The sequence below is a fragment of the Ostrinia furnacalis genome, unplaced genomic scaffold, assembly GCF_004193835.3.
Source record: "Ostrinia furnacalis isolate ACB-3 unplaced genomic scaffold, ASM419383v2 OfSCF0225, whole genome shotgun sequence".
Taxonomy (NCBI): Eukaryota; Metazoa; Arthropoda; class Insecta; order Lepidoptera; family Crambidae; genus Ostrinia; species Ostrinia furnacalis.
In genome coordinates, this window is record NW_021130464.1 from 89,182 (window position 1) to 113,295 (window position 24,114).

Below are 24,114 nucleotides of genomic sequence, written 5' to 3' on the forward strand. Positions count from 1 at the left end.
AAATATTTATGTCGTCCAAAAAACACATCTCCGTTATTCACGTTTTACCTTGAAAATATCAAATCGATGCAAACATCCACCTTTGATATTACCATTGATTGCTCCACCTTTAGAGGTTCATTATACTTGAAAATATTCCGACGGAAAGGCGAGCGAACCCGCCAAATTTGAATTTCCGTACCGAAAATTAGGAGCGAGAGGAAAAATTTCCCCACGAGTTCGAAAGAGACGCAAAATGTTGTTCCAAGCAGAAAAATGTGACTTGGAATTTGGCTACTTACATATTTTGAAGCTTCAAAAGGAGTCGGTGGTGTTCGAATAATTTTGAATTGAAATACGCTTTGCCGTTGAACGCCTTTTGTGCAATCAATATTCAATGTTGGCAACACTGGTCGCGATCGGGACTTCGAATTGGAATCAATCATTCGGAATTTCAAACAGGGACGTTCGGTTTTCAAATGAGAGAATAATTCGCTGCATAATTTTAAGGTCAAACGTGTATTTTGATAAGTTAACCCTAGAATGCTGGTAGTTGAACTTTCATAAATAGATTTCTAAGAAACTCCCCCCATTGTACATAATAATAATATCATCATCATACAGATAAGCAAGAGCAGGATCATAGCCCAGATTGACCGACCAAATGAAACGAAACAATCATAAATCATAAAGCTTAATTTCGTTTAATTGATTATAAGTTAACATCATAACTTAAATTTAAAATTAATTTTAAAATTCACAAACAAATATTTTACTATTATCATTACAGTAAGATTTAATATCCATGCTGCCATCTAAGAACAACACAAAAAGCTCACCCAAAGCTCGAAGTTCACAATATTTTCAGCAGAGGCCTCTATTCGGAAACAGTGACATCTAGTGGCTACGTGTAGAATTACGATACAACTTTTATGAGCTTTGAATCAAAAGCTTTGCGGATCTTTTGGTGCAGATGGCGTAATGTCCGCTATAGCGACATCTACTGTTTGGTTTTATGATTATATGTGAGCTTGAAAGCTCTGAATGAAAAGCTCAGAACTGTGCTTTCGACGAACATCGCCCTTACAGTGGGAAATCTAGAGGGCGGTAGTAAGTTTGATATGGGTTGCAAAAGCTTCAGAAAGCTATCTCAGATGCTTTGCACGTAACTGAACGCTATTGAGTTCTATTAAGCTTTTTAGAGATGGCGCTAATAGACTCGAATTTAATTTAGTGTCTCGAATGGCTTATGTATTTATCTATTCCATGTCCCTCAGATAAAGTAATCATAGAAATGTAATTAATTTTTAAACTAAACATTTAAATATGTATTGTTAAATATCGGTGATATATTTTTATTTACTGTAAAAGTAAAATTTCAGAACAAGTTTTTGAATATTGTCTATCTAATACTGGGAAAAGTTGTTTAAAAATCTGGAACATTCCCGAGCAGTAGTTTTTGAATGAGTATCTAATTAAAACCCTTAGTAGCCACTTATTAGTAAGCCCAACACATGGCGAACGGCAGAATGCATGGGATCCGCGCGAAGATTGTCAGTGTGACATCCACCGGCGGTGGGTTCACACGCGCTCCGTTCGTTCAGTGACTCGAAAACACGTGCTCCGCGAACTATTTTCCGGGAAAATAAGATCTAGTATTTTGATTACTGACAACACTATAGTTTAACCCTTGAAGTGCTACGACTTTGAGTTTCAACAGGTTTATTTTTTTTTTATGAAAAAGAAGTGATTTTTTATTCTTTTTTTAAATAACAAATAGAGAAGTGATTTTTAAATGAAATTATAAATGACAGGGTTGAACGTAAGAGTGGTTTTTAGTGATGTTTTTGTTAAGGAACCACTGTGAAATAGTGTTGTTGATAATGTTCGCGGGGATTGTCAGAAATGGAGGTATGTAACTATGTATTAACAATTAGGTATTAATTATTTTCTTATTTACATAGAATATAATAAAATGATATGAGAATATAACATTATGAATAGTTATTAAATACAATCTTGATATCCCATAAAAGGCTGAATAGTGAATATAGGAAAATACGAAAAATAAAGGACCTATACAACAGTAATTATTGGCAGCCACCTAAGAATGTGGAAAATTAAGAGCCAACTGCAATACTTACCTTTTGCAAAGACTAACTTACAAAAGATGATATTTTATTGTTTTAATTTATTGATTGTTAGTAAAATTTTTATCCGACTGCAAAAATACCGCCATTTTTTACCCTACACCTAACGAATCAAACCTAAATCTCCAGTAGGCCTTCAAGTGTCACAGATAATAAGTACTCATTGTATTTTTTGGGGTTCAGCACCCACTTCAAAACGCGAAATGGAACCCTCACACCAGACGTCCGTCAGTCCATCTGCATTTTGCGAGGGGTGAAAGAGCTTTTGTAAAAGCTACCGAACTGGTAACTTTATTTGAATATCAAAACAAATAATTCGTAACAGAACGTTATGGTATTTTTGAACAAAACTGGATTGATATTGCATTTTAAATTTGTACTGGTAGGGTAAAAAGATTATGAGATATGTAGAGGCTCATTGAGAGCAAAATATTTGACGATTTGTATGTATGTATTTAAATAGTTTATACAAATAAAGAAATTTTAACGTTGACTAAAGAATTTTCCAACGGCTACTATTTTATTAACAGTTTTATGTATTTTTTAGAGGTTAATCAGCTAGTCTATTAACTAAATATCACATGACTCCATGTAGGGCAATAAATTATTATTAAAAAAGCAGATTTTACTTTCCATTGAGAGAAAGTGAGTAATTGAAATAGGTAATTGTAGAGTCGGACTTATTGCGCTAATTCTTAATCATATCCGTTGAATTTATCGAAATTGAGCATGTCTCATATATTATTATAGCCTAAAAAACAGATTACACCTATAATTTTACAATAACACACAGAGATATGACTTGATCTATATTGACTAAGAAAAAAATATCACATAAAGCTTTAGAAATTGACATAAAAATAACAAATTACTGGTAAATTACTGAAATCAGAAATATCACCCTGCAAAAGGTAAAATCTTAATCTAAAGATCTTAAATCCAACCAAAAATATCTAAACCTATCCAAAATCATCGTCCAATTAATACAAAACCAACCGTCTGTCCATTTAAAACGCCGTGAAAGCTTACGTTCGAAGCGCAAGCTATATGTGCTCCGCGACTAGCAATCTCCCGCAAATTGGTCCGTCCGGTACTGGACCTGTCAATGACCAGGTAGCTTTTTATCCGAGGGTACGGTAGCCGGACCCGTTCTGCGACTGGCGATTAATGTGGAGTTGTTTGATAGTGATTGTTGTTTTGGATTTCTAATGCTTCTGTGTTATGGGTTATTGTGCTAAATAAATTAGAAATAATATGTGAGAATCATGATTATCGAGTTTTTTCCACGCTTGAGCTGCTCTCAAGTGAGTCTCTTAGGGAAGCGCTGGACGCAGGCCGCTACCAATCGATCAACATGGAAAGCATTGGGGGAGGCCTATGTTCAGCAGTGGACGTCCTATGGCTGAAATGATGATGATGATGATGACGAGTCTCTCTTACGCCCGTATTCACAAACATTACTTTAGACGTCTCACAGTGTGCGTGGACGCACAGAGTGACATACGAACCAATCACGGAGTTATATATTTAATAACGCTGTGCATTCGATTTGCTGCTTCACTTGAGCAAGTATCGTTTGTGAATGTGAATAGGTACGAGCGTTAAAATCTTATTCTCCTTAGTAGTTAGTAATAAACTCAAATTGTTTACTCCATTAAGCTATTGGATTCTAAATGACAAACAGATAATTTTGTAATCAAGGGATTAACAGAGAGTATAATCACTTCAATATTTCACTATCCAATAGATTAGTGATCAATAAATTATATAATAAACTATTCGTATTAAAGAATATCATTACATTTCCACTCTAATTGATCAGAGTATTTCATTTCGTATGCATGTTTAGATTAGTGTTTCTAATAATTTAACTTAGTTTCGTTATTCTTTTCTGTTACAAAGTAGACAACACAAAGTAGAACAATCCATATGAGTCACAATCAACAAGACAAAGGCAATGTTAATTAACGCCCGTATTCACAAACATTACTATGAGGTCTCACAGTGCGCGTGGATGCACAGGGTCACACACGAACCAATCACAAAGCTCTATTCAACGCTGTGCATTCGATTTGCCGCTTCACTTAAGCAAGTATCTTTTGTGAATACGAGTGTAAGTCTGCTATTCTAAAAATATAAATATGTTTGTTTCAGACACAGAACACTCTACAGAAAAAGAGATGAGACCAGAATACATCCATCCAGACGGTCTATCCGACTTCGACCCTTACTTAGCCGACTTCAAACCAGTAGAAGAAGAAGACGATTATATTCCTCTACCAGAAAACGATGAAACCATTGACGGTCTCCCAATATTCCTTCTAGAGCCTAAAAACTCCTACGTTCTTAGAACAAGACCAGCTACGCTAATTTGCAGAGCAGCAAATGCTCTTCAAGTGTTCTTCAAATGCAATGGAGTAAGAATAGAAAAGACTGTGCAGTTGGAACACGTGGATCCTCATAATGGAGTGAGGGTAGTCGAAGCAGAACTGAACGTGACGAGGAACGAGGTGGATGAGTACTTCGGAGGGACGTACGGGTGTGAGTGCTATGCGTGGAATAGCAAAGGCAGGATACGGAGTCAGTCGGTGTTCATTGAGTATGCTTGTAAGTACTTTAATTAAGTCCTTTAAATTAGGTACAAATGCAACATTACGGTGGTCTAGATAGATAAAGAGTGTTAAAACTATCTTGATTCGGTGGCCCAGAGTTCTATCTCAGAACAGACAAATGAATTAAAATTGCTTAGCGATTAGAGTCGCTTCTCAAACAAACAAACAATGCAAGCGAAAGGTCATGGGTTCAATTCCCACCTTAGACAGTTAAATTTTTTCAAATTGTTTATTTGAAAAACTCATGAATGACTTGAAAAAGTGAAGTTTTAAATCAGTTTAAGGCACTAAGGCTGAGTTGCATCATCTAATTTTGACCGTAACTTTAACAATAACCGGTGTTTTTTGTATGGAGTTTGACAAATTTTTGACGTTTGTCAAAGTTAAAGTAAGGTGGTACAACCCAGCCTAAGTAGGTCAAATTACTTTATGAGTTGAATTATTAACTCTATCTATATTATAGATCATTCCAAGCAAGCTACTTAATAAAGTCCTTGGTCGACATTGACTTGAAAGCTATTCTTTAATTCAGCGGCCCAATTACTTCGCACTAATTTATTTAATGGCTTTCGTCCATTGAAATTTATTGTTTAATTGACAAAAACTCGTCCCACGTCGGATAGTAACAAATTGAATAGGGAAATATACACGATGTGTGTGAATATACAGTCGACAGCAGTAAATTTTTTGTTGCAAAATTGCACTTACTAAAACTGTTTAAGATACCTCAATATTTAGTTTGATGTGCTGCCGTTTGTACAAATACAGAAAGGATAAATCGTTGTCGTAGTCTTATACACTGGATCGCAAAGAAAAAGGGTCGGTTAGAAAATCTTCAATGTCTTCAAAAGTACCTGAGCTATATTATAACATCTAACTTAACACCAGGTGTGATGCCGTCAAATACCTGCCTTGTTACGGATAAATACTGGAAAAACTACGCATTTTCATGTTAAACAATAAAAACAAAACAAGCTTGATTTTATTAACATTTGTATTTATTTCATAAAACTAGGTCCCTATAGTCCCTAGTACCTATTGAACACAAAATTATTGAAGATTTTCTAACCAACCCTTTTCTTTGCGGTATTTGATATCAGAATTAAGGCTGTATTGGGTTTTGTGCTAAGAATAATAGAGTGGTACAAAACTAACAAGCCCCACAACCACATCCCACAAAACCTCATAAATTATTAATGCGTTATCAGTTCAATCACGAGTTCTATGAAATAACTCCGACTTAGACATATTTACCAGCGCTTGATTATAAGTTAGCCTCGTGGTTTCAGTCACGACCAGATTTAGTGCCTTTAATTAAAATGTTTAAAGTTTTAATTACAGCTTTGGACGAGGATTTATTGCATTATGTATGCCTAGTAACATTGCTTGATAGCTCAGGTAGGGCCAGCAGGGCTATTTCTTTCTACTGTAAAACGTGCAACAGGTCTTTTATTGTGGAAGTTGATGTTCGTTTTGATCTGGGGGCACGGCAGTGCCCCCGCCAAGTCGAGCGCGAAGCAAACACTGCCGTACCATCTTTACTGGAACCATTTCGCCGCATTTTCAGGCCTCTATTTGAGAACCTCTGGATAAGACCAGAACGCAGAAATTTTTGTCATCTAGTAAGCTATAATCACATACTTAAAATCCAAAATTTCAAGTCTGTAGGTCATTTAGTTCCGAAGTTAAGCGAAAGCAAAGTTTCGCATTTACGACACTCACTCACTCACTCACTGATGATCATCAAAATAGAACTAGTACTTCCCATTAACTCAGAGAGCTGAAATTTGGTACAGAGTCAGAGTTTAATGACTACATAAAGGGAAAACTATAAAAACTAGGAAAATCGAAGATCTGGAGTAACACCACATTCACAATCAATACTACTAGCGCCACACCGGCAACCGTGGTGTTCGCCTGTACCGCTCATCGCTAGATGGCGTGGCACTTGTTATTAAAACAATTTCTGATTCGTTGTCCATTTTTAAGGTCGTCGAGTTTATTTGTGTTTAATATCGTAGAAAAAATTATGCCACTTTCTACAAAAAGAAGTGAAATCCCACCAAAAACATTCTGTAAAAAATTAGCCAAGTCTCGATGGAGCTGCCTGTTTATCTCTAAAAAGTAATGAAATCTAGACAAAGTCGTGCCAAGTCTATGGTTCCTTACTGCGATTTCTTTATTATTATATTTAATGTTGTGTGACTTGGCCGTTGAACAATCTTTATTAAGATAATCATACATAAGTATTATTGAAATACGCAGCTTCATTAAGCCTACAATTGACTGGTTATTGCATCAACGTTTTCCAAGTGCAATTTTTTTTCCATCGTCAATGGGTAGCGGATTTGGCGACAGATTGGTGCAATGGTGTCATGGAGCATCTGGTTTGGTACCCTTCAACGGCCAAGTCACACAACATTAAATATAATAATAAAGAAATCGCAGTAAGGAACCATAGACTTGGCACGACTTTGTCTAGATTTCATTACTTTTTAGAGATAAACAGGCAGCTCCATCGAGACTTGGCTAATTTTTTACAGAATGTTTTTGGTGGGATATGTTTTAAAGCTCAAGCTTTATGTATTACTGTGTGGACGCAGCCTAAGTCGCTGACGTTTATTTAATTTTTTCAGCAATATTCCCGGCAGAGGCCAGCGGTAGTTGAGCAGTCTGCAGCAATTTAAAAAATAATCGGGGTCAGAAAATTGTTTCCGCACCAAGTCTATGCATAACATAGCGTCGGAAAAAAGTATGAATATCCTCGTAATTAAGTACGAACAACTTTTACTTTTGGGATTGACTTAGTACCCAATTCTGGAAAAAAATAATGAGCCATTTCATTCCGTTTTCAAGTTTTTATGAGCGTACCTTAAAGGGAAATTTTTGAATAATTAAATAATGCCTTCTCAGAATTTTTTCTCTCTTATTTTATTAGATATTTGAAACAGCCTTTGAAGCAGGTCGATATTATGACTTTACATTGTTTTTTTTGTACTTTGTAATACCAGGCCTGTTCATCTACGCGAGTTTACATCGAAAACAAAACACGCACGATGGCCCACCTACAGGATACTATTCGACAAGGCCTCACATACGAGCGAACATTGACTCACGCACGCGTATTCTTGTGTATGATGGAAGAAAATAAAGAAAATGGAGTAATAAATACTGTGCAGTATTTAACTGCCTAAATAAAACACAGAATGTTACTTTTTTAAGTTGCCTCAAGACACTGAGAGGTAAATAAGTAGTTAATATTATTCATGATAATTCATGCTAAATCATGTATTTCCTCCGCCATTTTCCGCAGTTTGGCACCTCACGTCACATCATTTTATCGAAGTCAGCCCTATAGCTTCGGCGCAGTGCCGATCACTGACGTTTGTCAACAAAATGGTGCTTGACTCTTGAGACAGGCTAAATTACACCATATTGTTAATGACATTGAGCATACATTTTTTTAATTACCTTCGCGAAGTAAAACTTCTGTACGTAGTACTTATTATTATTCTGTGGTAATACACCTAGTTACATGCATTTTGAAAGATACATTAATAACATAAAATATGTTGTTACTCCGTGACCATGGCGCTTGCAACAGTGCCGAAATATCGGAAACTCAAAATTAAGGTACGTGGTAGCATTCCCGTCAGTAATAATAATTTTATTATGTTGACCATGAAAGTTTAAAACAATATAGGTACTATATTGTTTTAAATATATATATATACTTTTTTATATATATATACTACTATTAATAACATTTTACTCACACCTTATTATTTATTATATTTATTATGTTTGTACGCTTTGGAGCNTGACTTCCATCGAGACTTGGCTAATTTTTTACAGAATGTTTTTGGTGGGATAAAACTAACTTTTTTCGGATTAAAAATAATAAGCTATGTAGGTACTGTAGCATGTTACAGGAGCTATGTTGAGAAACAAATTAGATGTGATGTTATGTAAGCTGATGTAAACTGTCTTTTGTTACGGACAAAAATTAATCAGCTCTTCATTGGTTTATTCCTCATCTTCACGTTACCTTAAAGAGAAAATTTCATTTCAATTCAAGATTTCTAATATTGCATTACTTTTTCATTGACTGTTACATGGATCTAAAAAATTGGCTCACAATTTCTTATCACTCAGTATTGTATCATCAGATCCCATTGTTTTCCTTGTCGCACACAGCTGTAGAACCTGGCTACACAGGAGTTGCAGCGGTGGGAACGAGAGGTGGGAATAGTCTCCGTTTCTCGTCGCACGGCACAGAGTTTACTGTACAAAACTTCACTATGATTGGTTTCCCTTACGAATCAAATGCGTACATGTAAACGGAAGTTCGCTTGATGAATATGTAAATTATGTCATTAGCCTGCGGTATTCGAGCATTAATTTATAGGTGTAGACGATGCTCGGCGAATGCTCGCAGTAGACTAATAATGCCGAATATCGTAAAGACATTCGAAGGGAAAATAAATATTTTAACCGATAATGAAATCGATAGTAAAGAGTGATTAGGATTTAGTTGAAGGTTCCGTAATCTGGATATTAAATTTTATTGAACTGAACATTAAAATTAATTGTTATTATTAAGTTATTGGGGCACTTAAAGTGACAAAAAAGTGTTCATAGTTCGCATAAATACACTTAATAAAAAAGTTTTGATTCATGTAGGAGTAGGTACTAAGCACACACATCCACATTATCATCATTATCATTACATAGTATAAAAACAAAGTCGCTCTCCTGTCTGTCTGTCCCTATCTATGTTTTTAAGTATAATAGTACCTGTGAAAAGCAGGGGCGGGTCGCTAGTAAATAATAAATAAGTAACCAAATAAGTAATTATGTGTCATTATGTAGAGTCTGATATACTATCAACCATAATAACATACGACAAATCAACGTTTAACTCAATAGTATCTTATGTAGTCGCAATATGAGCTCTTTTGCAACAAAAATGCATCTGTCTCTAATTTGGTGTCGACTGTACCAACAATTTCAGTGTTACCTAGTTCTACTTTACTAGTATTTTAAGCAGCTTTTATATCTCTACATTGACTAAAAATAAACTTCATACTCAAAATACACGACCGGCGTTCGATTAAGCCATAACAGTTCGAGACGGGCTCATTAAGTACCTCTCAGATATTTATAACTTACTTTAAAGGGTAATTAAAAGGCAGACGGCGACAAGGAAACTAAAGTAATGTAATTGAGACGTTTAAAAGATCTAGTTATAGTCGTTAAAATGCTTAAACGGCTTGAGTGAGATTATCTGACGATTATTCTGGAATTAAGTATTGGAAATAGAAATGTGGATTTAATTGTCTAGTTAATTATCTTTGTGCATTAAATATGCATTTAGATATGCCCTTAAAATAATTTTACCTATACGTCTAAAGGTCATAGCAGAGCTATCAACTCAAAAATGGAATCAACACCGTATCGCCTTTCGCGAGCTGTCATTGCCTTTCGCGCACTATCAACCGCGAGGCGAGGTGTTTAAGTTACGGTGCGAATAAGTGTGCGTTGCAGTATAGAGTTTCATATTCAAATTGATACGGTTACGATCCCTTTCCGAGTTGATAAGTGTGCTACGTCCTTTATACTTGGTATACCTACCCGTTTAAGAAGTATACCTAACAGGATTTTAAAATGGATGAAACTAATGTTGCAAGGAGTAAATAATTATTACATTTAGAAAACATTAGGTATCCGTGCAAATTTTAAATCTATAAAATTGTAAACAACATCCCGACAGACCAAGCGGGCAAAACCGCTGGACAAAGCTAGCTTTAATTCTACAAAGACCTCCAACGAATAAGAAACTTATTACCGTTTCCATTTTAATCCCTCCAGCCGTAGCCACTTTTTGCTATTTCAAGAAACATTGAATAAAAATACAAAGCTCCCCTATATCATCCCCTCGCCAACTCGTGCCAGAAACTATAAATTGAAAATTCGTTCACAATGAGACAATGCAACGAAAACCAAAAGCAGGAAGCCGCCAAAACAAAGACCGAAATAAAGCTTCAGAGACAATTAACGCTTACCCTCTCTGTCTGATGTGGGAGAGGGACAGAGATGGGTGTAAGTCTCATGCAGTGACACTGAAATGATTTCAGAGTGACACCGAATAAGGCACGGTTTGAAATACTGCGACAGATGTGAAAGGTGCTAATTCAGTCATACTCTCATCAAGTATGAGACCAATAGCTAGCTGTGGTATCGGCTTCGAATCTCGTGAAGAACTGTTACCTACATAAGTGAGCGATTTGTTAATTTCAAACTCTACTTAGGCTGAGTTGCACCACCCAACCTTAACAGTAACTAAACGATATCCGGTGCTTTTTGTATGAGTTTGTCAGATTTTTGACATTTGTCTAAGTTAAAGTAAGATGGTGCAACCCAGCTTTAATCTTTGGGCTAGATAAATGACGCGTTAGTACATAGTTATAATGTATTTTTCATTAGTCAATAATAAAGAAGAAGATTCAATTTAGTTTACCAAAGAGAAAACGCTATAAGAACCAAATCTCAATCCAGTGACAGAATAACTTTTCTAAAATTAATAGGAATGTGGACCTGTGTGTTGTAACTGATTTTGGGCTTTACCGAAAGTTTATAATAGAAATGTCACGTGCAGTCACTCGCTTTAGGATTCAATATCCCACATGCTGCTCGATTTTCACGAGACACCTTAACAGTAAATTTAACTGATGCATTTTTGTTTTGACTGACAGTGAATGTGTAAGTTAGAAAAGCAAACAAACCTTTAAAAATCCATTAGTTTCAGATTGTCACGACTTTCTTGAAAGGGTGATAGGATTTTATTTGAGCATTGATGCTCAATAATATACTTGTATACTGGAACGCTATGATGCCCTAGCTATAAACTATGAGTACGAGTAATGACATAAAAATTAGCAAGTTTTAAGATGAAATTATTTCCAAAAAAAATTGTAATAAACATTATAGAGTTTGGAGCTTTGGACCATGTGCCATCAAGTCGGTACACTTGGCTATAATTACAAGTGCAGATATGCCACCACTGACTGATAAAACCTACGACTATAATTCCAAGTGCAGATCTGCCGCCACTCACTGACAGAAATAGAAAAAACCCTCATCTAAACTAAAAAGTGAATTTATGGGACAAGTGCTCCATATATTCCGTAATGATCTTATACTTAGCACTACAACTACAAGGGTCGTACACCGTAAATATACGCAATACCCAAGCCTGCATGTCGTAAAGTTTTTTACCCTCACCCAAGGGGTGGCACCATTACTCGAAGGAAGCATTGCTTCCGCTCGTTAACCCTAGCCCTGATAAATACCCACTAGCTTTATTTGGATGTACTGGGCGTGGTGGAGTCATTTCTATGACGTCAACGTCAGCTCCCGTCAGGGTTTGAAGTGTTGAAGAAAAAGTGCGTGGGCGGGACGATGGGACATTTCCCTTTGAAGCGATCAATCATATCTCAAGTATTTTACTTTGACAGTAATAAGTGTTTCCGGTATCCGGAAAGTTATTTATTTAGTATCATAAACTCTACCAGTTTCGGAATTTGAAATGCTGACCTTTACCTACTTACAGCGGGGTGTAGGAGGGTTTGTGTTTTTCAGAAAAATATGGATTTGTCATATCCACTCTAGTCTGCGCTAATAGCATCTGACAATAAAACATAAAGTCAAATAACATTGACACAAAACTAACCTTTAAATCTACATTTTATTGCAAATATGCAAATTTTAAGGATACTGTAAAAATATCTGAACCCTCGTTCCCTCAACAGATATAAAGAAGCAGTTCACTCAGCAGCCTCAGTCAGCCACAGTGGAAGCGGGCAGAGGAGTCACCTTCAGATGCGTGCCGCCAGCCGCCGCTCCACCAGCTACCATCAGTTGGACTAGGAACGGAGTGGTCATTGAGGCCACTGACGAAACGCTGGTCCTGCCAAAAGTTGGCTTGCAGGTAAGCTCGAGAAAATTTACTATAGGTGAACATACAGCTTTACTTGGCTGTAGTAGAAGTTAGTAAGGAGGTGACATTCAGATGCGTGCCGCCAGCCGCAGCTCCACCAGCTATCATCAGCTGGACTAAGAACGGAGTGGTCATTGAAGCCACTGACGAAACGTTCGTCCTGCCAAAAGTTGGCTTGCAGGTATGTCCACACACTTCGACTATGAGTGACGATACAGTAACTCGATTATAGTGGAAGAGAGCAGCTGGACTCAGACAGGAGTAGTCATTGAGGCTACGGACGAAACGTTGGTCCTGCCAAAAGTTAGCTTGCAGGTAAGCCAAGTTCTCTAGGCTTACAGGTAATGACAATGGTAATGATGCTCTACTTGACTATCGTAGAAGAGGGTAGGGGAACGTTTCGATGCGTGCCGCTAGCTGCCGAAGCTGAAGATACTTTACAGGTGGCAACCTTATCTTCATCAAGGCAATTAAAAAAAAAACTAAGTATAACGACGGTACGACAAATACCTGAAGACGAAAGTCTACAATCAATGTGTGTTACCAGTGATAACTTATGGCTCGGAAACGTGGCCTCTCACTATAGGCCTTATACAGAAGCTCAAAGTTGCACAGCGTGCTATGGAGAGGGCTATGCTTGGTGTTTCTTTGCGAGATCGAATCAGAAATGAGGAAATCCGTAAACGAACTAAAGTCGCTGACATAGCCCGACGGATTAGCAAGCTGAAGTGGCAATGGGCAGGGCACATAGTGCGCAGAACTGACGGCCGATGGGGCAGCAAGGGTCTGGAATGGAGGCCGCGTACCGGAAGGCGCAGCGTGGGACGTCCGCCTACAAGGTGGACCGACGACATCGTAAAGGTAGCAGGGAAGCGCTGGATGCAGGCCGCTACCAATCGATCAACGTGGAAAGCATTAGGGGAGGCCTATGTTCAGCAGTGGACGTCCTATGGCTGACATGATGATGATGATGATGACGACAAATAACGTAAATAAATAAAGTGTTACTTTATTCACTGTCTAAAATGCCTTTGTTAAAATTTTAATTAAAATGAAAGCTCAGGTGGATTAAGCAATCAGACGTGACAACGCTAACTAGTTAGTGCATAACTCCTCAACCGCATTAGTGATTCCGACCGCGTGTGTTGTAGGACATGGCGAACTATACGTGCGTGGCCGAGAACATCGCAGGCCGGAGGGAGTCGGACGTGGCGGTGCTAGCTGTCTATGGTGAGTATACTCCATGGAAAGTGTTGTTAGGACACCATAATTTATTTAAACAACAAATGACGAAAACTAGTTGTTAGCACCCTGATAAGAAAACAAGTCCGGGCCTTTTCAAGGCGAGAGTGAATAGCCACTTACAGGGCAGATATGTACCTTCCTAGACTGCATCTTACTTAAAACCAGATACGATTGCGGTCAAATACCTGCCTTGTCCTGCATAAAAAAACTCGGATTTTAGAAGTGAAAGATTCTAATGAAAGATACTCGTAACTAAAAAAACCTCGAAATATGACGGCAAAAATTTTGCAACTAGCAGAGAAAGGGTAGCTTGCACTAGTATAAGCCAATGATGCCCATGCCTCTACTTTTCAACCGACTTCAAAAAAGGAGGAGGTTCTCAATTCGACCCGTATGTTTTTTTTTTTTTTTTCTATGTTTTTTACGCGATAACTCCGCCAATTATGAACCGATTTGAACAAATCTTTTTTCGGCGTATAGGTAATACCTCAAGGGTGGTCCCATTTAAATTTAATAATAAAAAAAACAACCCCCAAGGGTGGAAAATTGGGGATGAACTTTTTTATACGCAATATCTCCGCCGATTATGAACCAATTTTTTTTGGTCTCAGTGTACTGCCTACCTTCAGTGGTAACATCAAGGTAATAATTAGTTAACTAAAAAGCAAGAAATAAGTAAAATTTTATAAAAAAAAATAAAACCGACTCCAAAAAACCTACACTAAAACGTAGAAAAATAATTACTAATTACCTACTTATTTATTAGGACGAATTATTAATATTTATGTAGGTATACCATGATTGATACTTTTGGAGTCGGTGCAGGCAAACTTTACATGTTTCATAATCTTGGCACCGACTCCAGAAGTATCAATCATGGTATACCTACATAAATATTAATAATTAATTCGTCCTAATAAATTAGTAATTATTTTTCTACTTTTTAGTGTAGGTTTTTTGGAGTCGGTTTTATTTTTTTTTATAATTGGAAATAGTTATAGGAAGTATTTCCAAAAAGAGCCGGTACTTTTATAATATTAAACTTAGTTAATTTCGCTGAGTACCTATTTAGTTAGAACATTTAGTTTACAAACGTAGCAATTCTCATACAAAATTGCACTAAGCCGAGCGCGTTTATTGCCAAGTAAAACTAGTTGTATTTGCAAGCCCGTATAAAAGCACTAAATAGTGAACAAGATAGTAAAACAATTTGCATGACTGTAATTAACTAACACTAAAGAAGCTCACCCAGATCTGTAAATAAGTAGCATAAATGAAACAGATACAGTAGGCGTAGCGGTGTTCAAACTTTAAGACAAACAAAAAATACTATTGTGACAAAAAAGAAAGCTTTTTGACCCAGCATCAGCAAAGTGAAAATATTAACAGCGAATGTAGGGCTGGGGCTACGAAAACCCTAGGAAAATTTGACATTATTATAGTAGTATTAGCTTTAGATATTATTATCTCACTCGAAAGTATATAGATCTTTATTAAGTTTTGATGATTATTTTTAGTACTTTCGGATTTAGTAGAAAATGAAATTTCGGACATTACAAAGTTTGTACAAACATACACTTCTATTTTACATTTGCCACAAATACAAAAAGAGTTAAAAGAGTTACCCCGAATAGATCTTACTCCTCCAACTTCCAATGTGTATGACATTATGCGTCATTAGGAATAAGGGGCCATCCATAAAGTACGTCACGCGAATTTCATGATTTTTTGACCCCTCCCCCGTCCTTGTCACAGGTGGTCACATTTCTGAGACCCCCCCCTCCCTAGTGTGACGTCACATGTTTTGCAATTTCACATCGAAAAATTATTAAATTAACAAAAAATAGCAACAAATAGAAACAATAAAATCACGCGCGAGGTACGGTTCATTTGGCGGCATTATAGGCCAGTAGAATTAGATTTTAAATGTGAAATAATTCCTACAAAAGATTTTATTGATTTAATGGCTTCATTGGTTGCCCATTAAAACTCTCCTAGGTTTTCGACTTCGACGGAGTTGTGCTTAAGTGGTGGGGGTATTTTTCAGTTTAATTTATATTTCAAATTACGTGATTAGTACCTCTAGATATATTAGATTTCGAAATGTGATGTCACAAAACTTAGGACCCCTCCCACCCCTTGTCACACCACGTCACACTTTGTCGACCCCCTCCCCCCCTCTTTACGTGTGACGTACTTTATGGATGACCCCTNAAAACAACCCCCAAGGGTGGAAAATTGGGGATGAACTTTTTTATACGCAATATCTCCGCCGATTATAAACCAATTTGAACGATTATTTTTTTGTTGAATAGGTATTATCAAAAGGGTGGTTTCATGCGAATTTGAAGAAAATATTTCACCCCCAAGCGTGGAAAATTGGGGATGAACTTTTTTATACGCAATATCTCCGCCGATTATGAACCAATTTTTTTTGGTCTCAGTGTACTGCCTACCTTCAGTGGTAACATCAAGGTAATAATTAGTTAACTAAAAAGCAAGAAATAAGTAAAATTTTATAAAAAAAAAAACCGACTCCAAAAAACCTACACTAAAAAGTAGAAAAATAATTACTAATTACCTACTTATTTATTAGGACGAATTAATTATTAATATTTATGTAGGTATACCATGATTGATACTTTTGGAGTCGGTGCAGGCAAACTTTACATGTTTCATAATCTTGGCACCGACTCCAGAAGTATCAATCATGGTATACCTACATAAATATTAATAATTAATTCGTCCTAATAAATTAGTAATTATTTTTCTACTTTTTAGTGTAGGTTTTTTGGAGTCGGTTTTATTTTTTTTTATAATTGGAAATAGTTATAGGAAGTATTTCCAAAAAGAGCCGGTACTTTTATAATATTAAACTTAGTTAATTTCGCTGAGTACCTATTTAGTTAGAACATTTAGTTTACAAACGTAGCAATTCTCATACAAAATTGCACTAAGCCGAGCGCGTTTATTGCCAAGTAAAACTAGTTGTATTTGCAAGCCCGTATAAAAGCACTAAATAGTGAACAAGATAGTAAAACAATTTGCATGACTGTAATTAACTAACACTAAAGAAGCTCACCCAGATCTGTAAATAAGTAGCATAAATGAAACAGATACAGTAGGCGTAGCGGTGTTCAAACTTTAAGACAAACAAAAAATACTATTGTGACAAAAAAGAAAGCTTTTTGACCCAGCATCAGCAAAGTGAAAATATTAACAGCGAATGTAGGGCTGGGGCTACGAAAACCCTAGGAAAATTTGACATTATTATAGTAGTATTAGCTTTAGATATTATTATCTCACTCGAAAGTATATAGATCTTTATTAAGTTTTGATGATTATTTTTAGTACTTTCGGATTTAGTAGAAAATGAAATTTCGGACATTACAAAGTTTGTACAAACATACACTTCTATTTTACATTTGCCACAAATACAAAAAGAGTTAAAAGAGTTACCCCGAATAGATCTTACTCCTCCAACTTCCAATGTGTATGACATTATGCGTCATTAGGAATAAGGGGCCATCCATAAAGTACGTCACGCGAATTTCATGATTTTTTGACCCCTCCCCCGTCCTTGTCACAGGTGGTCACATTTCTGAGACCCCCCCCTCCCTAGTGTGACGTCACATGTTTTGCAATTTCACATCGAAAAATTATTAAATTAACAAAAAATAGCAACAAATAGAAACAATAAAATCACGCGCGAGGTACGGTTCATTTGGCGGCATTATAGGCCAGTAGAATTAGATTTTAAATGTGAAATAATTCCTACAAAAGATTTTATTGATTTAATGGCTTCATTGGTTGCCCATTAAAACTCTCCTAGGTTTTCGACTTCGACGGAGTTGTGCTTAAGTGGTGGGGGTATTTTTCAGTTTAATTTATATTTCAAATTACGTGATTAGTACCTCTAGATATATTAGATTTCGAAATGTGATGTCACAAAACTTAGGACCCCTCCCACCCCTTGTCACACCACGTCACACTTTGTCGACCCCCTCCCCCCCTCTTTACGTGTGACGTACTTTATGGATGACCCCTAAGCTGGATGTCTAATGAGATTTCCTCCTCGTAAAGCAACTCCCACGCTGAAATTCGCAGCAATTAGAAAGGATTTAAGAAACAATTTCTAGCAGGTGTACAAATACTTAGAAACGCGTGTAAGGACTGAACGAGCGAAAACAGATTTGCATCGGAATTCGACTGTTACAGACAATACTGGGAACGGACAGGAAGCCACGAGCGATGGTTCCACGAATGGCGTGCGGTCGGAAATGGTTATGACATAGTTTAGTTAATATGACTATTTGGTTACATGAATACACGTTTTCTGATCGGCGAATGGTAGCAAGTTATAAATAAAGTATTAGATCAGGGGCCAATGGTGTGATAAATTGCGGTTATGACGCTCAATAACAATGTAAGAGACAATGTCAAACGGAAACTAGACACATGTTTCGCAGCATGAACTAATAATAATATGATAATTTTATATTAGTCACTAGAAAATAGTGCGGCAGAAAAACTTTGGTTGAAAATAAATTCGGTGTAATTATTTTTTTATGATTAATCAATTATCATGTGTAATACGAGTACGAATAAAAAATGTATACGTATTTCAATATTAAGATAGTCAACGTTATTACCATTACTACGTTTTGAGGCTTCAGTCGCGTCTGTCCAGCGGAAAGTTTTCAAATTAAAATTGTTCCCTGCGAATGCATTTTATAGGGTTTTCGAACAAAGCCGAAGTTTTGATGATGCCTACCCAGTTTACTGCATTGTGACTTTCTAAGGATTGCGGTTTTATTGAAATGAAAGTAGTGTTTTACCCTAATAAATAGCTTTAATTTATCGTGCATTTAGAAAAAGATAAAGGTAAACCCCTCGGCAAGGACATCCATCTATCACACTAATAAAAAGGCGAAAGTTTGTGAGTCTTCTGTGAGAAATCAAATTTCGTACGGAGTTGTGTCAATAATAAATAAATAAATAAATAATAAATCTTTGGACAATTTCACACAGCGCCAGCTAGCCCCAAAGTAAGCAACTTAATGCTTGTGTTATGGGTGCTAGCTTAACGGATATACTACTTATATACTTTTTTTTAAATACATACATATTATACATAGTAACACCCAGACCCGTCACAGAAATTAAAATTCATCATTTCAATTTCTGCCCGGCCGGGAATAGAACCCGGGACCTCTCGGCATAGTAGTCCGTTCTGAACCACTACACCAAACGGCCGACAATGTGGCAAAGGACAAATTATAACAGAAATTAATAAATTTTTAATAAATAAAGACTCCGAAAACCACTATACAAAGTTTCCAATGTTCCTATCCCTCCCACGCAAAGTGAGATGACAAACGCAACGCAACAGTGACAGATAATCCCAAAACGTAAACAGCTTTTCGGAGTAGTCCTCTTTGGACCCCTTTATTATCCAAAGGGGCCTTGATTTCGTAAATCAAGACATTTCGAAGCTGGGCAGTAAAAAGGTTTTTCCAAAACAGTGAACGGTGGCTGGTCCTCCTGGTCGCCCTGGTCTCCTTGCCGTTGCGGGTCCCAAAGCAGCGGCCGGCGGCGCGCGCGCACGTGTACCGAGCCGGCGCCTGCCAATGGCGGCGCGCCGTGCAGGGGACAGGCCACGCAGACTGACGACGAGTGTTTGAGGTGTCAGGGAGGTAAGATAGTACAACATTTCTTAGTATAACCTTAAGGCCTCAGCCTCGAACTTAGCGGGCAGCGGGGCGGGAGCGGCGGCGGTGCTGGAGCGGGGCGGGCAACGCAGACCCGTTCTCGAAACAAGCGGGCAGCTCGCGCGGCGCTTTAGCGGCGAAGTGTTGTGTTCGGGGTTGTGTTGTCGAGATATTTGTTTTTATTCGCAAACGAATTCGCAAAGCAATTTTATTTCGATTCAAATTTATTCCTAACGCTCGATTTATTGTGGGCAAAAGAAGGAGTGCGCTCTGCCCGCTCGTTGCCCGCTCCCTCGCCGCTGCCCGCTCGTTGCCCGCTGCCGCCCCGCTGCCGCGCCGCTGTTTTCGAGAACCGGTCTATTTGATTTTACGCATAAGATCCAGCCGCTCCCGCGCCGCCGCCGCCGCCGCCCCGCTGCCTGCTAAGTTCGAGGCTGAGGCCTAAGGCTGTCACTCCAATGCTGGTGACTTTCCCTAATCTACTCTATCGTCTCTATCCTTAACAGTCGTTCTTAAGGTGCAAGTTCGTAGCCGATTACACGCAGCAGCAGCAGACGACGTTTCGCCGCGACACGTTACTTTTTATGTATTTTTATTAAATACTTCCAGGCGACGTGTCGCTTACTATGAATGGTAGGTATTTCATAGAAATACATAAAAACCAGTAGTGTTGCTGCGACACGTCGGCTGCTGCTGCTACATGTCGTCCGCTACCAACTTGTACTAACTGCGGTGAAAGCGCTGAAGGTTTTACATTGGCGTTTCTTTGGCTAAAATGTGCTCCGCACTGCTCTGGCCATGATGTGAACTACGCTTTATTCTATGCATTCAACAGTCCTATGGAAAATGTATCGAGGTCATCCAGATCCAACACTACAAATCTTAACATTTCCAAGACAGATATCCTCAACCTTTATTTTTCAATTAGGTGGAGCCTGGTCCCAATGGGGTGCGTGGTCCACTTGTGGAGAAGACTGCGTTAGAGTGAGACGGAGAGAGTGCGCGGGCGCTTGCTCTGGGTCCACATTGCAACATGCGTCCTGTGTTGACGGGCTATGTGCTAATGGTATGTGGAATTCTTTGCCCCCTTTCAAGTTAAACGTAAAATCATCCGTTCCTAAAATGTCTTCATTATTCTTTTAGGACTATACAATAATACCACCCTTTACATTGGAATTGGTATTACGATAGCCATGTTGGCTGCTGGAGTAGCCATCTTGTACGTTTGGTGCAAGTACAGGAATTCTCGACCTGGCTACATAGCAGCTAGGACAGGTAAGGATATTTATCATATAAAGAGTTTCTCTTAATGAACAGTTACCTTCTTCTTTGCCTGGCCCATCCCCTTTTTATTTGGGCTCGGCCCTCCATATCATGCGTCTCCAGGCGGCTCGGTCCTGGGTCGTCTCAATGGTGACTTGGGCCCCTTTAAGGTCCTTATTTAGTTATTATTTAGTCCATCAGGAGCAGTTACCAATAGTTATATTTTATCTTAGGTATGCCGAAGTCATACTCCAGCAATAAAAGCAACGCTGCACCAGACCTGACGAGAGCCTGTAATGAGTATTGGATGCAGGGGCCTGACAATCACTACGACATGCCCCACGTGAGGGACAGGTGAGATACAATCCAATGTGGCTTTTAAACTTCATAGGGTGTCCATTTTACACCATTTGTTTTTAACAACATTCCCCGTTGCTATTACGTTCATATTTTTTAGATGACCTTCTAGTATTACTAATTACTGGAATATGATCCAAGTGTTTTCTAGAATTGAATTAGTTCAAGATTACCAAAGTCATAGTCACGAGGGTTCAGTAACTGTAAGTAACTATGTGCAGTCATCAACTTGACAAATAATTTTTTCTCCAGTTACGCGTCTCCCTTCGGGCAGAGGAGTAGGCAGCAATCTTCAGCTGGCAGCAACCATTATGAGATGAAGCCTTACAGCCCATCTGGGGAGTCAGCCTCCAGCTGTTATACAAATTGTAAGTAAAATTCGTATGAAGTTTATTTTCAGCTGTGACATTAAAGTTTTTACAATCAACTAGTTTTATCTCAATAGGGAATGAAATTATTAATATTTAGATCCCTGTTTCACCCTTCTGGGGGGTGAATTGTGAAATCTTAGCGGATGCTTCATCATAACTATCTGCGTGCCATAATGCAAAACAAGAAGTAGTTTGAGCTGTGTGTTGACAGACCAGTCAGCCAGTAGCCGTTGCCTTTTATAGAGGACCTTTTATAGGTAACTTCTATTATAACTGAATATCTATTTATTTGTTGTAACAGCTCGAACAATGACGTCACGCTCCAGTGAGTGTTCGTCACAACTAGCCGAGCTGATGCCTGCGTCACCTTCGGTCTCGAAGGTGGACGTGGCTGTCACTCTGCCTACAGCACCGCTGGACACCAGCTACCGGGATAAAATCTGCTTGACCATCGTTAAGTAGGGCCACAAATGTTTTATACTTTATGCTTTATGAGATAGGGTCTAGGATGGAAAAGCTTTTTGAACTCGGAATGAAATCGCGATCAAACTCTTGCAACTTGCCTTCAAGGAGGATATTGTCAATCTACTCATGTAGTATTTACCACGTGGACTTTTATATCCATATGTTTATAGGAATTTGAGTTTCATTTGTTTGATTTTTCCAATCACTTTATCCATAGCTCTAATGGCCTCCAGCTATCGACACAAAATCTGTTTGACTATTTGTAAAATAGAGTGTTCTTTGTTTTATAAAATTTTTTGTTTCATTGGATAGGATTTTGGATGGAAAAATGTTGTTTGTTTTTTGACAGATGAGTTTTTAGGTAAGATTCCATCCAAAGATATGTTTTTTTTGGTGGACCTACTAAATCGCTTGACGAAATAAATCATTGGGTAGTATAATATTTTAGGTTCAGAACTTTAAAAGGTATAGAATTTGAGTTTGTATTTTTAGATAATTTATTGCAATAGTCAACTTTGTAAATATTGATTTCTGTTAATTTAAGTTAGTTTTAGCATTACTTTCTTAATTTTTGTTTTGTAAAATATCTTTTTAAACTAGAGATGAAACGGATATCCGGCAACTATCCGGTAGGCCGGATATCCGGCCTAAATTTACTATCCGGCCGGATACCGGATAGTAGCTCACTATCCGGCCGGATACCGGATATTAAAAAAACTACGAAAATTTCCTATTATAAAATGAAACACATTAATCTTTGAGTCAAATATCAATATAATGGCTTATAATAATGACGGTTTTTATCTAAAGTACAAAAAGTTACAAAAAAGCCATATTAACCTTCGGCAGGCAACACTTTTTTTGTATACGTAAAAGGCAACAGGGGTGACCAGTCACCCCACAAATATAATTTGAAATAAAATAGCTTTGTAATGAAAAATCAAACTTATTAATGATTAGATCTATTACTTTGTTTTATTATAAAACTAAAAATGCTTTCATTTAACAGTTTATATATTTTTAATAAATTAATTTTTAACATAAAGCACAGTTAAAGCAAATATCTTTTCGATTTTCAGGGCATGAGGGTAGTTGACATTTTATACGAGATGTCATAACTTTTTTGTTCAGTTTTCTCTGACACAGCACTCACCTTGCCTGCTTCTATAACTTTGCTGAAGGTGCACCCTTAGGAGGTCCCTAGTTCATATTTAGAATGCCATGTGTAATTGCTCTATAATTCTCGCATCTCTCGCAAGAGTTACTATATTTCGTCGAGGTGTTTGACTCCAAGGTGATGAAACCAAGAAGACCAAACATGTCTAGGGTGACTTTGAAATCGTTGGCATCCTTTTAATATAAGACTACTCATGATACATGGTGCTCTTAAAAAGAGTTTAAAACTATTGTACAGTCAACAGCACATCATCCTATACATTTTGTTGCAAAATAACACTTAATACATTGAAATAAGATGCCACAATATGAAGATTGATGTGCTGTCGTCTGTACAAGATTTCAAATATTGAAATTTTAATTCATTTGTTATGACTCATATTTGGGGAATCATGAGTAGTCTTATTTTAAAAAGAATGCCAACGATTTCAAAGTCACCCTGTATAATGCAGTTCATTCAGATTACGCCGCAAGTAAACTAATTGAATTTTCGCTATTCAATCACATACTCACGATGGCAACCGAAATCGCCCGAATTGATCTGCCACTTAGACGAGTGGCAAAATCTGACATTCTATTCGAACGAATTCGATTTTCGAAAAGTGTGACTTGTCTAGTCTACTAGACCTACTGATCGCGTTCGAAGCACCTGTGCAGCGCTAAACTCGTTACGACATGCAACATGACAATGGGACAACTATCCGGCCGCCGGATATCCGGCTATCCGGCCTAGCAACTCGCCGGATATCCGGTATCCGGTATCCGGCCAAACAACTATCCGTTTCA

The 24,114-nt window shown here is 37.6% G+C and overlaps 1 protein-coding gene across 1 annotated transcript; it reads left to right on the forward strand.

The window, feature by feature from the left end:
• The first annotated feature begins 1,557 nt into the window (after nucleotides 1-1,557).
• LOC114357785 (netrin receptor unc-5) lies at nucleotides 1,558-22,743 on the forward strand. Its single transcript, XM_028311574.1, has 10 exons — nucleotides 1,558-1,890; nucleotides 4,284-4,736; nucleotides 12,553-12,731; nucleotides 13,892-13,970; nucleotides 19,511-19,681; nucleotides 20,625-20,762; nucleotides 20,840-20,971; nucleotides 21,193-21,313; nucleotides 21,569-21,684; nucleotides 21,989-22,743. The coding sequence occupies exons 1-10, from the start codon at nucleotides 1,821-1,823 to the stop codon at nucleotides 22,147-22,149; spliced, it is 1,620 nt and encodes a 539-aa protein (XP_028167375.1). The 5' UTR covers nucleotides 1,558-1,820; the 3' UTR covers nucleotides 22,150-22,743.
• Nucleotides 22,744-24,114: the final 1,371 nt, after the last annotated feature.